This window comes from Quercus lobata, chromosome 4, assembly GCF_001633185.2.
Source record: "Quercus lobata isolate SW786 chromosome 4, ValleyOak3.0 Primary Assembly, whole genome shotgun sequence".
In the NCBI taxonomy this organism is placed as follows: Eukaryota; Viridiplantae; Streptophyta; class Magnoliopsida; order Fagales; family Fagaceae; genus Quercus; species Quercus lobata.
The window spans coordinates 17,985,507-17,999,829 of record NC_044907.1 but is presented as its reverse complement, the minus strand read 5'-3'; the positions used below and the strand labels follow the sequence as shown (position 1 = coordinate 17,999,829).

Below are 14,323 nucleotides of genomic sequence, written 5' to 3'. Positions count from 1 at the left end.
TCATCAGCCACTCTTGACATTGTCACAGTACTATATATTCATGCTTCAAAAGCTCTCCACCATAGAATTTGGCATATTGGTGTGTTATTGGTGTGTTACTATATGTAAGTGATCTCTAATGATGTGCCTCTAATCATTTATGTGTGTAACTTTGTAGTCATTCTAGCCATGCAGTATAGCCAGAAAAATGGTAGATGGCTAGAACATCATTTCAAAAAGCATTTTATGGTTCTTATCTGCAGCTTGTCTTGTCTTTAAAGGATTGAAGATTTGAAGTGCTTGAAGATTTTTCTTTTGATATGTAAAATAACAAAGGGTATTTAAAGTTTCATGGCCATATATATATATATATATGCTTGTTTATTTTACTCCTTTTTACTGCTATTAATGGACGAAAAGATAGCAGATAACAAAAGAATGTGAGGAATTCACATCATGAGCTATGAAGTGGATCAAAAAGAAAAGCTGTGAAGTGGATTTTGATTATGTATGTATGTGACTACTCAACCAAATCCAAGTGGGTCACCCTTGACTATGGGACAGAATTTTTGGTGGGCACCACAACTTTTCCGCGTCCTACACACAAAAAACACTTTGAATTAATTTCGATATCATCAATAAAAATGTTTCTTTCATTTGATTTTTTGTTTCTTTTCTTTTCTTGATAGCAACATCTCTTGCATAGACTCTGTCGACCAGTTACTTTCCTCATCCTCTGACAAGTCAAATACGTACCTTTGACTCTTAGAGCATATTCGCATTTGGTTATTAGGTTATGTAAATGGCCTTTCCAAATCAAAATTTAGTTAACCCACCCAAAATAACAACCCTTCCATTAGCCAAATTTTCAAAAAGTTACACTAGCTCTATAGCTTACCAAAACCTTTTTTTACTTCAACATCTCTCTCTCTCTCTCTCTCTCTCTCAAAGAAACCCCTTTTGTTTTTGTTTTGTTTTTGTTTTTTGCTAAAAGAAACCCCTTTTGTGATTGATGATTTTTTTGGTGAGGAAATTTGTGAAGTATGATTTGTTGGTCAAAAAGAAGTTAAGAGATATGAGACAAAAGTTTGGGGAGAAAGATTAAATCACATTTTTGTAGAAAGGAAAAACAAATAAAAATAATAATACAAGACTAGTAAATAGATTTACTCTATCAGTAATTGACTTGGATCTATCATATCAGGATCTATCCTGATCATAAGGGATTTACCTTTTCTATTCTTGCAGATTGGATAAAAAATAATTCTTGAATGAGCTATTCAACTCCAATAAGAAAAAGAAGAAGAAAAAATATGATATAGGTGTAGGTTAAACGTGGCTAGATAATTTTTTTTTTTTTTTTTTTTGGCTTTTTAGCTAAAATTCGGAGTGACCTCTCTTGTCACCCCATTCCTACTACAATCAAGAAAATGACAGTGCCACCTTACCACACATCAAAATCAACTTTAATATCACTTGTTAGTTGAAGCATTAAATAATTTAACACTCATGTCCTCACACATGCTTTGTGCATGCTCAAAGGTTTTGTTGCTTTTTTTTTTTTTATACATGATTTTGAATATAAAAATTTGAATATTTTTAATAAGAATTTGTATGTAGTTATAGTTATGATAAAATAAAATAAAAATTTTAATTATACTTTTTATCCCTAAAATTTGGCACAAGATTGATTTTGGTTTCTCAAATTTAAATGAGATGCTTGAGCACCCTATTTTGTTGGGACTAAATCAAAGTATCAAACCAACTATATATTAAAGGGATTATAAAGAAATGATATATTAACAACATTTTTACAACAAATCCTAAGTAGCAGGTTGTTACTGGTTGTTATTATTGTGTTAAAAAAGTAATCTCAGTGTTAAATTCAAATTTGAACCAATAACAACTAACCACCCATGACTTATTGTAAATATATTGTGAACGTAACACTTCTCACTAAAATAAATACTAATGAGGAACGCAATTCCTCCCTTTTATTTTATTTTATTTTATTTTTTTTAGAAGGTTCCCTTTTAAAAATTTGAGGGACCAAGTCTAAACTTTTAAATTTGAATGACCAAAATCGAACTTAGCACAAATTTGAGGGACCAAAAGGATAAATTACCCTAAAAGAAAATTGTGAATAAGAAGAATAAGAAACATAGCTAAATTTAAGGAGGAAACCTTGATAAAAGTTTTTAAAAAATAAATATATATATATATATATTTTTTTTTTTTTTGTTTAAACGGAATATATATATTAAACACTAATTAACTAGCCAAAGTAGCGAGAGTAGCAATAGAGAGTCTACAATAATACAGACCAAAAGCATCCATATTAACAAGACAGGAAATATCAGAGTTCGGGTGCAAATCAAAAACAATAAAAAGTGGTTGACGTTTAGGAACTCAAATTATTTTTTTTTTTTTTTCTTTTACAACATTAGCCCTCATCATATGGTTTTCTTTAATTTTTCTTTTAAAAAATTACAGGAAATTTCAGGAAGTTTAAAAAAGTGGACACCAAAATCTTCTATTTCAAATGCATATATAAACACACCATTTAACCTAAAAGCTAAAATCCTATTGTGTTAAGCCTAATTATGTTATATTAATTTCTCGAGTTTTATTTTCCTAAAAGAAAATTTCTTAAATTTTATATTTTTCTCCATGTGAAACTTCTACTCACTTGTGTATTGTTCATTCCAAAAATGAAATTTTGTAAATTTTTGGAAAATGAAAAGAAGGATAATATCTGCACGCATTAGAATCCGAGAGCACAAGCCACACATTAGCGGATCTGAAATTTTGTAATACTTCAATGCAAGTATACACCATCCCCTTCAAACCTTTTTGTACACAAAACGCTTAGAAATCCCAATGTAAACACACAGATTCAAGGAACTCAACCCTGCTAGCATCCAATAGAAGTAATCAAGGTGTGCGTGATTGAGATTGTTACCAAGCCATTTCTCACCACAGCCTGAGCTGATTGCTTGCACGATATATATAATAGCACTGCTAATGAAGCTTCCAATTCCTAAAACACTAAGATATAATGCTGCTCCCAAGCTTCTCAATGACTCCGGTATTTGATCATAGAACAATTCTTGGAGTCCAACTAATGTGAACACATCGGCCAAACCACATAGTATGTATTGTGGAAGTAACCACCACACACTTATTGGAACAATTTCTTCAGGTTTTTCCATGAGGTCATGTTGTTTTGCAATGCTAATCCTTTTGGCCTCCACTAGAGCTGCCACTACCATAGTGAGCAATGATATACATAGACCAGCCCACCCTTTGTAGCAAAGTAATACCCGAATGGTATACAGAGAATTTTCTTGTAATTGGGACCAAAACCTGGTCATAAAATGCAGTAGTGCTCATGACAGTGAGGCCGAAAAGGGCTTGAAGTGATGCTGCTGGAAGTTGAAAGTTTGGTCCAATTGACCGGATCACTGTAGTACCTTGCTTGGTGAAATAGGTTGAAAAATTGGTTGCAACTACGCCAAACATTATGGAATTCAACCATATGGGGATGAGGCGGACGACAAGCTTCACTTCTTCCACTTGATTTAGTGAGCATAGCCTCCAAGGATTTCGACTTTCACTTGATGCATCAATGTCATCAATGATCATTGCCTTGTCCAAAAACCTTCAATTTTCAAACAATTAGATCAACCATTTGGCAAGCATGACTAACAAAGAATTCCATTATAAAAATAATACGTTTTCTAAGAATTAATAGCTTAATATTCATTATAACTTGACACGTGAGCAAGAATGCTTTGAAACAAACTTTATGTAATTTCGCTCAAGCCCTCTCTCCAACACACTCACAGTCTCACAGGCACGCTAAGCAACTAGCACAAAGTCTAGGGATAACAAACCCCATTACATCGTTAGCAAAAGTCTCCAAATTTTGCAACATATCTTGTATCTTTTTAAATCTAATACACTAAAACACTAGACATAAACCAAAATTTCTCTAAAGTATCTTCTGGATAATTATAAATACGAGTTATGCATTTTTTAAGATATTATTATTGTGGTTTTTATTGACTAGGAAAATGCCAAGTTAGTACTAATATTACCAAAAAAAACTTACATATATCAACATGTCAATAAATGTGATTGGTATCATCTTAACAATATAATAAGTAAATTTCTTAATTACTTTTTTTATATATTAGTTGATATAGTAGTGTATAAAACTTATGTAGTTAAACTTGTAATATTTCAAGCAATCACTCTATTTGCTAACCAATTAACGCACATCATTATTTTTCTTCACTATGGCTATGTAATGATGAGATCCCACTAGCTATATATCTCATGTGTAATTTTGCATTGCTTGCTCAAAGGATGTAAAGGCTAAAAACAGCACCCTCATCAAAATAGTCCCCACTAGCTAATTTTGGAGTCAATTTCTCCCACTATGCAACCCACGCCTCTGTACCAAGAAAATTTAGAGTTGATTTCTGAATTAACTTCTTGTGTTCACATTCTAAAGCCAACTCAAGTGTTACATTTACGGAGTATATGCCATAGGTAAGATTTGTTATAAAATTTAGTCTCCTACTCCCATTTGTGAGTTAGGTAAAACAAACAATGTTCTTGCTATTAAAATGAGGATCAAAGATTCAAACAGCCTATGAACTATAATTTAACTAGCGTCCTCTACCTATAATAACAAAATAAAGAATGAGGTCATGGGTTCAAGAATCACAAAATATATGCATATAACTTATTAATAAATATAAAAAGAATCAAACATGGTTGTTGCATATGTCGGTAAGACCCTGACAACCTTGGTAGTAATGAGGTTAACATCAACTCACTAATGAAATAGTGGATTGATTTTAGACTTGACACATACCTAAACTGATTAGTATGAGCCAAAGCTCGAGTCAATGTTGGTTGGGCCTCCAGGTGGACCTCAGTTATCTCATCTCCAAAACAAACACCAAAGACGCCGTGCTTTTCATCTGCGTGCCACTTGCGTGATGCCCCCACAAGCACTTGCGCCACCTTGGTGAATGGGCTTCCTAAGGGGACCCTGCTTCCTATACTTCTTAATTCCCGAAAGAAATATTGCCACTGACACTCCCATTGTTAATGTCAAGGTTCCAAAGCCCGCTGCCCAACTAATGTTATCCTGAATGTGTATCAAATTATAATGTTTTTGCAACATGAAATTTTTCAGAATTGAATACTAATTTGAACTTATTTTGAGGACAAATCGGAAAAGGACAATATATATATATATATATATACACACACTTCATATAATCAAGAATAATAGGGAAGCCAAGCATATCATGCATGTTAATTAATTACTCTATTTAATTATTCACACTTAGAATAGTTCACAAACTGTGGAAATATGCAATAATTATTACAAGTAGCGAAAAAAAATGTGAAATCGGCTTAAACCTTCACAAACAAGGCTATTTTTCATTGGCGAGTCCCTCAAAATTATACATACCAAATACCAAATAAGAATCTTCAACCCTAGTCTTATTGTTTGTATTCATCTATACCTTTTCTTTGATCCCTTGGTGAAAATTTTGATTCCAACCCTAGGCATAATTATAATAAATAAAAATAATTTTAGAAATGGATATGATAAAATAGCAAAGAAAAATAAATGCGAATGATCTCAATCAGTATAAGATGACCTATACTCTATCACAAAGTTTTGGAACTAACTCTTTGTTGTTGTTATTATTATTGAGTGATGTTAAATTCATTGAAAATAATGTTAGTCTAATCACAATAGACTATATTAGCAATGGTGAAAAAATTTGAGACAAAAATTACGTCTTTGGCTTTTCTCCTTAAAATTTATGGCTTTTGATTTACTCTGTTAGAAAATACTTGCCAACAGTTGTAGTTAGAGACTAAACTAACACATAAAACTATGATTAACCTTTAAAAATGTGCATATAAAAATTCAAGTAAGATAAGAAAATTGAAGAATAATATGAGAATTTTCTTCTTACCTCTATGTATACTGCCGCTAGTACGGCAAAAGTGGAGCCAACCGTTATTCCGAAGAACCACCAATTGAAGAATGAGCTCTTGGCCTTCTTTTCCTCAAGTAAATTGTGGTCAAAATGGTCTGCTGCAAAGGTTTGCGCACAAGGCTTATGTCCACCTTCGCCAACTGCTAATATGTAAAGTGCTACGAAAAACAAAAGTTTTCGATAATGCAAAGGTACTATCGAGACTGATAAGGTTAGCAAAACCATTCCCTGAGACATAAAAAATATATAATAAAATAAAAATAAAAAAAGAGTTCAAAAACTACATATTTTAGGTTTAAATGAGATGCTCTAGATAATTAAATATTTACCATTATAATGCACTATAACATTGCAAAACACATATATAGTTCCATATACATGCACTACCATGTATTTGCAAAAACACGTATAACCTCAATGAATTTATGCTTGTACACCAATAAATTATTAAGATGCAAGTATTTTATTTTTTAAAAGTGTACATTGAGATTCATAATTGAATAGTTATTATTCCTTAACATTTGTTCTTAAGACAATTGTATTTCTCTTTTAGATCTAGATGAAATTTTTTTTTTTTTTTAAATCAATAATATAAGGGGTGAGGGAATAATTTGAATATTGGTTCTATTAATCTAGGAAAGTAAAAAATGTCACTGAATTTCAAGACATTAGGCTTTTTGGATGAATTTTAAAGACACAAAAATGCACAACTTTTTCACATTTTGTTAAGATTGTAAGGTGTGATTAGTATAACCTTTATTTAACATGGTTCTACCACTAACATTATTTTTATTGTATTATACTAATAACAATATATCTCCTTATTAGTTATAAAACAGGAAATTATAATTAATTTTGAAAAAAAAATTAAATTTTAAATCCTACATTTAGAGTGTTAAAAATTCAACTATATAGTTTCAAAAAAAAATTATACCCAAAAATTTTATAAAGTGACAACATAAACTTTATAGTTTTGAAAGTAATAAAATTAACCTTGGGATGCCAAAAAGCAACAAATTAAACTCTTAATCAATATCAAACTTCAAACCCAACATCATTCTATTTAAATGGACTGAGTTTTAATTAATTTTTTAGTTTTCAAAACCTAATAATTCGATTTTTTTTTTAAACTATAGAATAATTTCATGTGGTTGTGAATGAAGAACAGTGTAATTAATGTAAGATAATATATTATATTATATTATCAATATATATATAATTTATTTATTTTATTATATTATTATGACTACAATGGAGCTTTCAATGGTGTAGCATGGCCGACTGGCTCGCTTTTCCATCTCTACTTTCTTATATTCTGTTATTGCATTTACATGAGTCTCTTTCTCATTCTTTCCTGCAAATTGCTTATGCATATATATCTCCAAGTGGATGGCTCATTTGAACTTATCAAGTCGGTTTGAAAACCAACCTGCATGCATGCACGTGTATGTGTATACAATGGACGCCTCAGCTTCCGTTGTTTTGAATGTGCAAAAGACAGAATGCGCATACAGGCAAATGAGTTCTAGTACTAATTGCACCTCACTGAAGACTTGTGTGACTTAAAACAAATAAAATTCTACAGGTGTCAAATATTGCTTGAATGAGACTGTGAGTTTGTATGTGTGGTAACAATGGCAGCAAAGTTTCTTAGTGAAGATAAACATAATCATATTGCTATAATTTACAAGTTGTTTAACGGGGGGATTTTCCCAAAAAATATTTATTATCATATCTAGGAAGAAGAAGAGCAAGAAATTGACCCCATAGAGCTTAATCAAGGGAAAAGAAAAGGTTGAAGAGACGAAGAACTTACTGTGCAATAAATGATTTAGGCCACAAGGATGGTGCTGAACCGGCCGAGATAAGAGTCAGCTATGAAGGCTCCAACTATGGGGAACACACAAGATACACCAATCCAAGTGTTTACATTCTTAGCTGCTATGGAGGTGGGCTCATGGAGTTCATCTGTGAGGTACACGATGAGGTTACTAGCCAAGCCACAGAATGTGAATCGCTCTACCACTTCAACAACTGCAAAACCAAGTAAAAAGAATCAATAACCAAGTTTTAAGCATATAAAATGGAAGTTTTGAGAGTAGCTACTTAATTAAGAGGAGGAATTAAATTTATTATCTTGGCTTACAAATGATGAAAATGGCGGCATTCCATCCCCCTTTGGACTGTTTTCTAGGGATGAAGAGCTTCTTGGTATCTTCAAGGCCATTATCTATCATTTTCTGATGTTACAGACTACAGTACTAGCTCTCTATGAAAATAGGGGCAAAAATAAAGAACTTGGACTAATATATTCTCAATGGTATTTTGGGTCCTTTAATATATTCTCCCAGTGGGCATTTGGGTACTTTAGCGTGGATCTACTTGTGCAGCAATTAATTAATAATGCAATGCCACTTTACCAAGCATCTACTGAACAAATATATCTTCTTTAGGGTGAGTTTAGTTCCGCTTTTTAAAGTTAGGTTTTTTGAAAAAGTTGAGTTTTTAAAAAATGCATAATGAAAAAATGATTTTTCGAAAAACTAAGTATTTGATAAAAACTGTTAAAAATTGTTTTTTAAAAAAACTGAGTGTTTGACTAACACTTATAAAAGTTGCAGTTTGAGGGATAAATTACCAAAAAGGATAATGTATATATAAAGAGTTTATTTCATACTTAAATCAACTACTTCATATACTTACTAAAAAATAATAATAATAATATAGTATTGGTATTATTTTAATAATGTTTGGGCAATTTTTCTTTTTTAGTGTCATAATTATTTGTTATTACCATTAATGACTTTTTATCAATATTAATTAAATCTAAATAATTTTCATCATCATGAAGTACAAAATGAAAATGTAAAAAGATGATAAAATATACACCAATAATCCAAGTTTAAATTGTACTACATAAAAATGTAAAAAATATGATAAAATACATACAAATAACCCAAGTTTAAATTGTACTACATGATATTAAAAAAAAAAAAAAAAAAAGACAACTACTAATTATTATCCCCCCAAATGGAATTAGCAATGGAATAACGAAGAACTACCATCGCAGGGTCTATTAAAGATCCTAAGTTCTGCTCATAACTGCTACCTGCTTCACTATTATGTTCTCTTCTAGAAATTGAATCTCGATTGGCGTTTATAAAGCCCCTATCATCCCTATCATTTAGTCTAACAAAATTATGAAGAGTCGTAGTAGCAGATACAATAAGTATTTGGATATGGAATGGAAAAGATGACATGTTTCCGATAATTCTCCATTTATTCTTCCACATACCAAAAGTGTGCTCAATCGTACATCGAAGAGATGAGTGAACATGATTAAATTTTTCATGTCTAATTCTAGGTCTTCCACCTCTCCTTCGAAATTCCTGAAGATGGTATGATATCCCCTTGTATGGTGCCAAATAGCTTTTCATCATTAGGTATCCAGAATCAACTACATAATATTTCCCTAGAAAAAAAAAAAATCAATTGTATTAACACACACACAATATGTCATTATAATGAACAATTGATTAACCATGGCAGCGTCATAAGGGCGTTGCCTCTTCAAAAATGAGCTAATGAGCTAACTCATTAGAGCTGCTTCTTGTATGCAAGAGGCACAAACCTGGTGGTGGGTGCAGAAAGTTGTTACTTTGTTTACGAATAGTATCAAGAAAAATGAATGTGTCGCGTGCTGCACCTTCCCATCCAGGCAAAACAAATGTGAATAACATATCAAAGTCACATGCAGCCATCACATTTTGGGTTGGATATCCCTTTCTTCTAAAGTATGGAATGGACTTCTCAATATGCACATTCGCTATCACATGTGTGCCATCAATCACACCAATGCAATCCTAATAAAAACATTAATAGTTTTCCATTCCACATGCATTGTATTATCTTATAGACAATTGCACTTATTCAAATATACAATAGTACACATACTTTGAAATATGGCCAACAAATTGGATGGTCTTGTATTTTGGTTGGAACTTCACTAAAAGTTGGATCTGAAGGCTTTACATATGCAGCTGCAAAGCGAGCGCTCAATAGAATGATCATCTTCTCAAAATGTCTACTTATGGTTTCACCCGAATGCTGAAATATTTCTTGAACATTCGGTTACATGTTCCATGACCAAGTATCAATAACCAGATTGCCACTGACTCTTCTAACCTTATATTCCTTGAATGTTGAAGTCCATAGTCATGTTGTAAAACTTGACACAAATTATGAAACACCTCCTTTTTCATTCTAAACATATTGTAACACAATTTCTCATTACCTTCCATACAGCGTCTCACCCAAGTCCACCCTGTTTGTTCAAAATCATAACAAGGAGTCTCATTAATGTACTTATTGAAATATGTCACAACTGCTTCATAGGTAACTGCCACAAGCTGGTAAAACTCCTCATCAGAATCGTCATTATTATCATCATTATTAGAATCACTGTCACTGTCATTATCACTATCACTACTCTCACCATCATCATCATCATTGTTATCACCATCATTATTATTGTCAGCATTGTTATAATCACCACTATCATGATCATCACAGTAATTTCTGTAATCCCCATCCATTAATAGTTCCATAAAATGGCCACTCTCATGAGTACCATTATAATCATCCATATTGGTTTAAGCTACACAACAAAGTAACAAATAGTCAACCATTGCTAATACTACTTTAATATAAATCAACATAATAATTAGAACATCAAGACAATTCAGAACATACCAAGACAATTCAGAACATCAAGTACATAACACTGTAATGAAAATTTCAAATGTGTTTACATTACACATATATTAGTCCAAAGCTAATACTAAATATCACATAACTTAGTTTAAAGTTAATACAACATAGCTAATACAACATAGTTAATACAACATAGCTAACTTAGTTTAAAGTTAATACAACATAGTTAATATCACATAAGGTTGGTCACTTCTTTTGGTTATAAATCATTCCTTGCAGCCACTCCAGCTGTGACTCTGGGTCCTTGAAAGTTAGGAACATCTCCCTACATGACTTTTTAGTAAGATATAGGAAGCTTGAACCACAAATGTACTTTCCACTCTAGGAAGTGCTCTCACAATCGCCATGACATTATCAATTGAACTTGGTGACTCTCGAGAAGTACCTTCAAACTTATTCTGACATACAATTATTAATTGACTAATACGATCATCCAACATTGTAGCTCCTCCTATCTTCTTTTTTTTCTTCTGTGAGAGTATTGATTCACTAGTTCGCTTTTGTCCTGAACTACGTGATTGACTAGTATGTCATTGCTGCAAACTATCAATATCTAAACTCATGTCACATTGGTTATCCTTAAATTCGGATCTACCATCTAAATCACTAGCACCCTCTTTTGGCATTGTTGGAAGGAGTGTATTTGAAGAAGGGGTCCATGCAGCTACCCCAGTTGTTGCAACATTCCTAAACATTATATCAAGGTGTTCTAGATTTTGTGGACCTTTCTTTATAAATTTTTTAGTTTTGGGTAATTCCTACAAAATATAATTGTAATTTCACTCATATAACAATAATATAAAAAAACTATCTCCAACTAACTACATATTAATAAAATACTCAACTCACCTTCAACTTCAGGTCCCACCAATCATCAGTAGCAACAATCGTTCCCTTCACTGCATCCCAACCTAAACCTGTGTGAAGATTCCTCAATTGTTCCCACACTCTCCAATCACCTTTTAATACATCCCACCTACTTTTTAATCGGTCCTTATCATAGTTTTTACCAGTCTCATCACAAGATTTGGTCACCAAATTGAACCAACCTTTGGTACTAAAGCTAGCACCTTTTGTTCTATTCCCGGCTTGAATTTGTTCCACACAAAGGTTACAAAAAGTAGTTGTCCACGTTGGATTAATATCCCAATCTGCTTTAACCTTTTTTACCTCAGGGTTGGAAGTGGTCTTTTTACCCATCTATAAAGTTAACCAACCATAAGAAATGCAAAAAATAGAATTCACAATATTCCAATTTAGTGAATTAGTTACAAACATGATCTAATAAATCCACGAAAAATAAATATATAAATAAAATTGCTGCCTAGTATGAGCATTAAAATAGAAAGGGCTAGAGAAGAATCTCATCATGTCACAACTCACAAGAGCACCGTTTGTACACTCACTAGTCAGTAAACACAGCCAAAAAATTGCTGCCATAATTGAGGACACTGGCCTCAAAAGCAGTCAGGTTCATTGCAATAGACTGCTCTTAATAACTCAACATTCAATCCCATAAAGCATAGGTGGTCTTATAATGGTTTTATAAATGGTTTTTGATGAGTTCTCCCCAAGTATAAGATAAGAGACTATAAAACCTTTAAACTAGAAGTCTTAAATTAACAAAAAATGACCACTACCTAGGGTGGACTTCAACTAGATTAACCGGAAATAAATATGGCCAGAGGAGAACACGAGAAACCAAACTGGTGTATGCAAACTTCATCAAGGTGGGAAGAACACACTAAAACCTTTGTCTGAAACCCAATCTTATCTCCTCCATAATTCTAGGCTAAAGTTATGCCAAACCATAACAATCCATTTCATTTAAATTGGGTTTCTTTACCAAACCTACAAGAGTAACTCTTCTGCTTCTATGGACCTTAATTTTTTTTTTTTTTTTTTTAAGTAAAGGATAATTTATTAGAGACGAATAGGAGTGCTTCAAGTATGTGTATGCAAGAGGTCCTCTTAAAAGTCGTACACTAAAATTTTAACAAGTCGTGAGAATCCAGAAAAGAGGAAGATGAGACTACCCAAAACATTTAACAATTCCATATAGTGATCTTAAAAATAATATTAATCCAACAAATCAATTGCAGTATCCAAGGTTATTAACCTTGAGAACAAATCATACAAATAACAAAATAACAATTTACGAGTCAACTAGATTCAACTTTACATTAAATTCCAATTCTAAATGAAGCAAAACACTTCCACTCCTAATTACTAAAGACCAAAAAAATCACATAAACAATAAAATTTGCAAAAAAATCTACCATCCAGTACCCACCAAAAAAAAAAAAAACATTGTATAGCTTAAACCTCAATTCTTAAACTAAGCAATAAATTCTTACACCAAAGCTTTCAAAACCTAGAGAATCACATAACTAATAATCAACAAAAACCACAAAAACCAACCCAAAAAACTCAAGCTACCATTCAGTACTAGAAAACATAAAAATAAATATAACCCCATAACATAACTAAAACTTGAAAATTCATATCAAGCAAAAAGACTTTCAACCACAACCTTAAAAACTCAGATAATTAAATAACTAATAATCAACATTAAAACACAAAAACTTGTGTGGGGTGTGTTGAGGTCTAAAAAGTCACAGTACCTAGGCCCAAAGAAATAGAGGCTTGGAGCCCGAAAAACATCAAGAAGAAAAAAGGGCAAGCCCAGAAGCTTATGAGAAAAGAAGAAAGAAAAAATGAAAAGAAGCTCATGTTAGAGGATTGAAGAAGAAAACTGAGCCGGGATCCTCAGAGACTGCCAAAAAGGCTCGGGATCCCCCAGGCGTGTAAACACAGTCAAGAAAAGATTAAGACAGTTTGAAAGAAAAAGACAAAAAGAACACAAGAAAACAGAGGAGAGGGCACGTCCTTCTCAAGTGTCAAACGACCCAGCAAGAAAAAAGAGAAAAATTAGCGACTTCTCATAGCGCAAGTGGATAGCACCTTGGGGAACTAGAATGAAGAAGTACAAAAAAGGGAGTAGCAGCGAAAGACTTTCAAACCACCAGAGTGGGATTCCGCCCGTTTGAGAAGAAAGACGGCCAAAAGTTGGATCGTGAAGAGTGTGACCTCAACATATTCTGAAATAGGTAGTCAGTCATGGACTTTCAAAGAAACAAAACTAAAAGGAAGGAAAGAATGAAGAACAGGGAAACTGAACCTACTGGGCGATAGGCACAACATATACTCTGGTACCCAGAGGGCAAAATAGGGGAATCAATAGTTCCCCTAGGACTCTAGAATAACACTATAAAAAGGAGGGAAGGATTGCGAAGAGAGGCAGAAAAATTTTGGACGGGAGAATCATTGATAAAATTCTGTCGAAAAGAAAAAACTCAGAGAAAATTAGTAAAATTACTTTCCGGTATCCTAGAGAAAGCCACTATAGCACATACTCGGATTCAAAAAGAATCAAACTTTGCAAGTTTTAAAGGTTAGAATAACCATTTAAAAATGTAATTTTTGAGCTTGCTTGAACCTTGTATCACGTCTTAGTGAGCGTACTGTAATCATAA

The 14,323-nt window shown here is 32.6% G+C and overlaps 1 protein-coding gene and 1 pseudogene across 1 annotated transcript; both read right to left on the bottom strand.

Annotated features, from left to right (window-relative positions):
• Nucleotides 1-2,822: 2,822 nt before the first annotated feature.
• Nucleotides 2,823-8,251, bottom strand: LOC115983420 (annotated as a pseudogene).
• Nucleotides 8,252-11,317: 3,066 nt separating this feature from the next.
• LOC115984730 (L10-interacting MYB domain-containing protein-like) lies at nucleotides 11,318-11,987 on the bottom strand. The gene is made up of 2 exons (XM_031107745.1): nucleotides 11,637-11,987; nucleotides 11,318-11,545 (listed from the first exon to the last, which is right to left on the bottom strand). The coding sequence occupies exons 1-2, from the start codon at nucleotides 11,985-11,987 to the stop codon at nucleotides 11,318-11,320; spliced, it is 579 nt and encodes a 192-aa protein (XP_030963605.1).
• Nucleotides 11,988-14,323: the final 2,336 nt, after the last annotated feature.

What these genes read in the sequence shown, in the direction of transcription:
- LOC115984730 (XM_031107745.1), bottom strand. Translation starts at nt 11,987, where the DNA reads ATGGGTAAAAAGACCACTTCCAACCCTGAGGTAAAAAAGGTTAAAGCA. An exon ending in GGTGGGACCTGAAGTTGAAG is followed by an intron (nt 11,546 to 11,636) that starts GTGAGTTGAGTA and finishes TATATTTTGTAG; the next exon opens with GAATTACCCAAAACTAAAAA.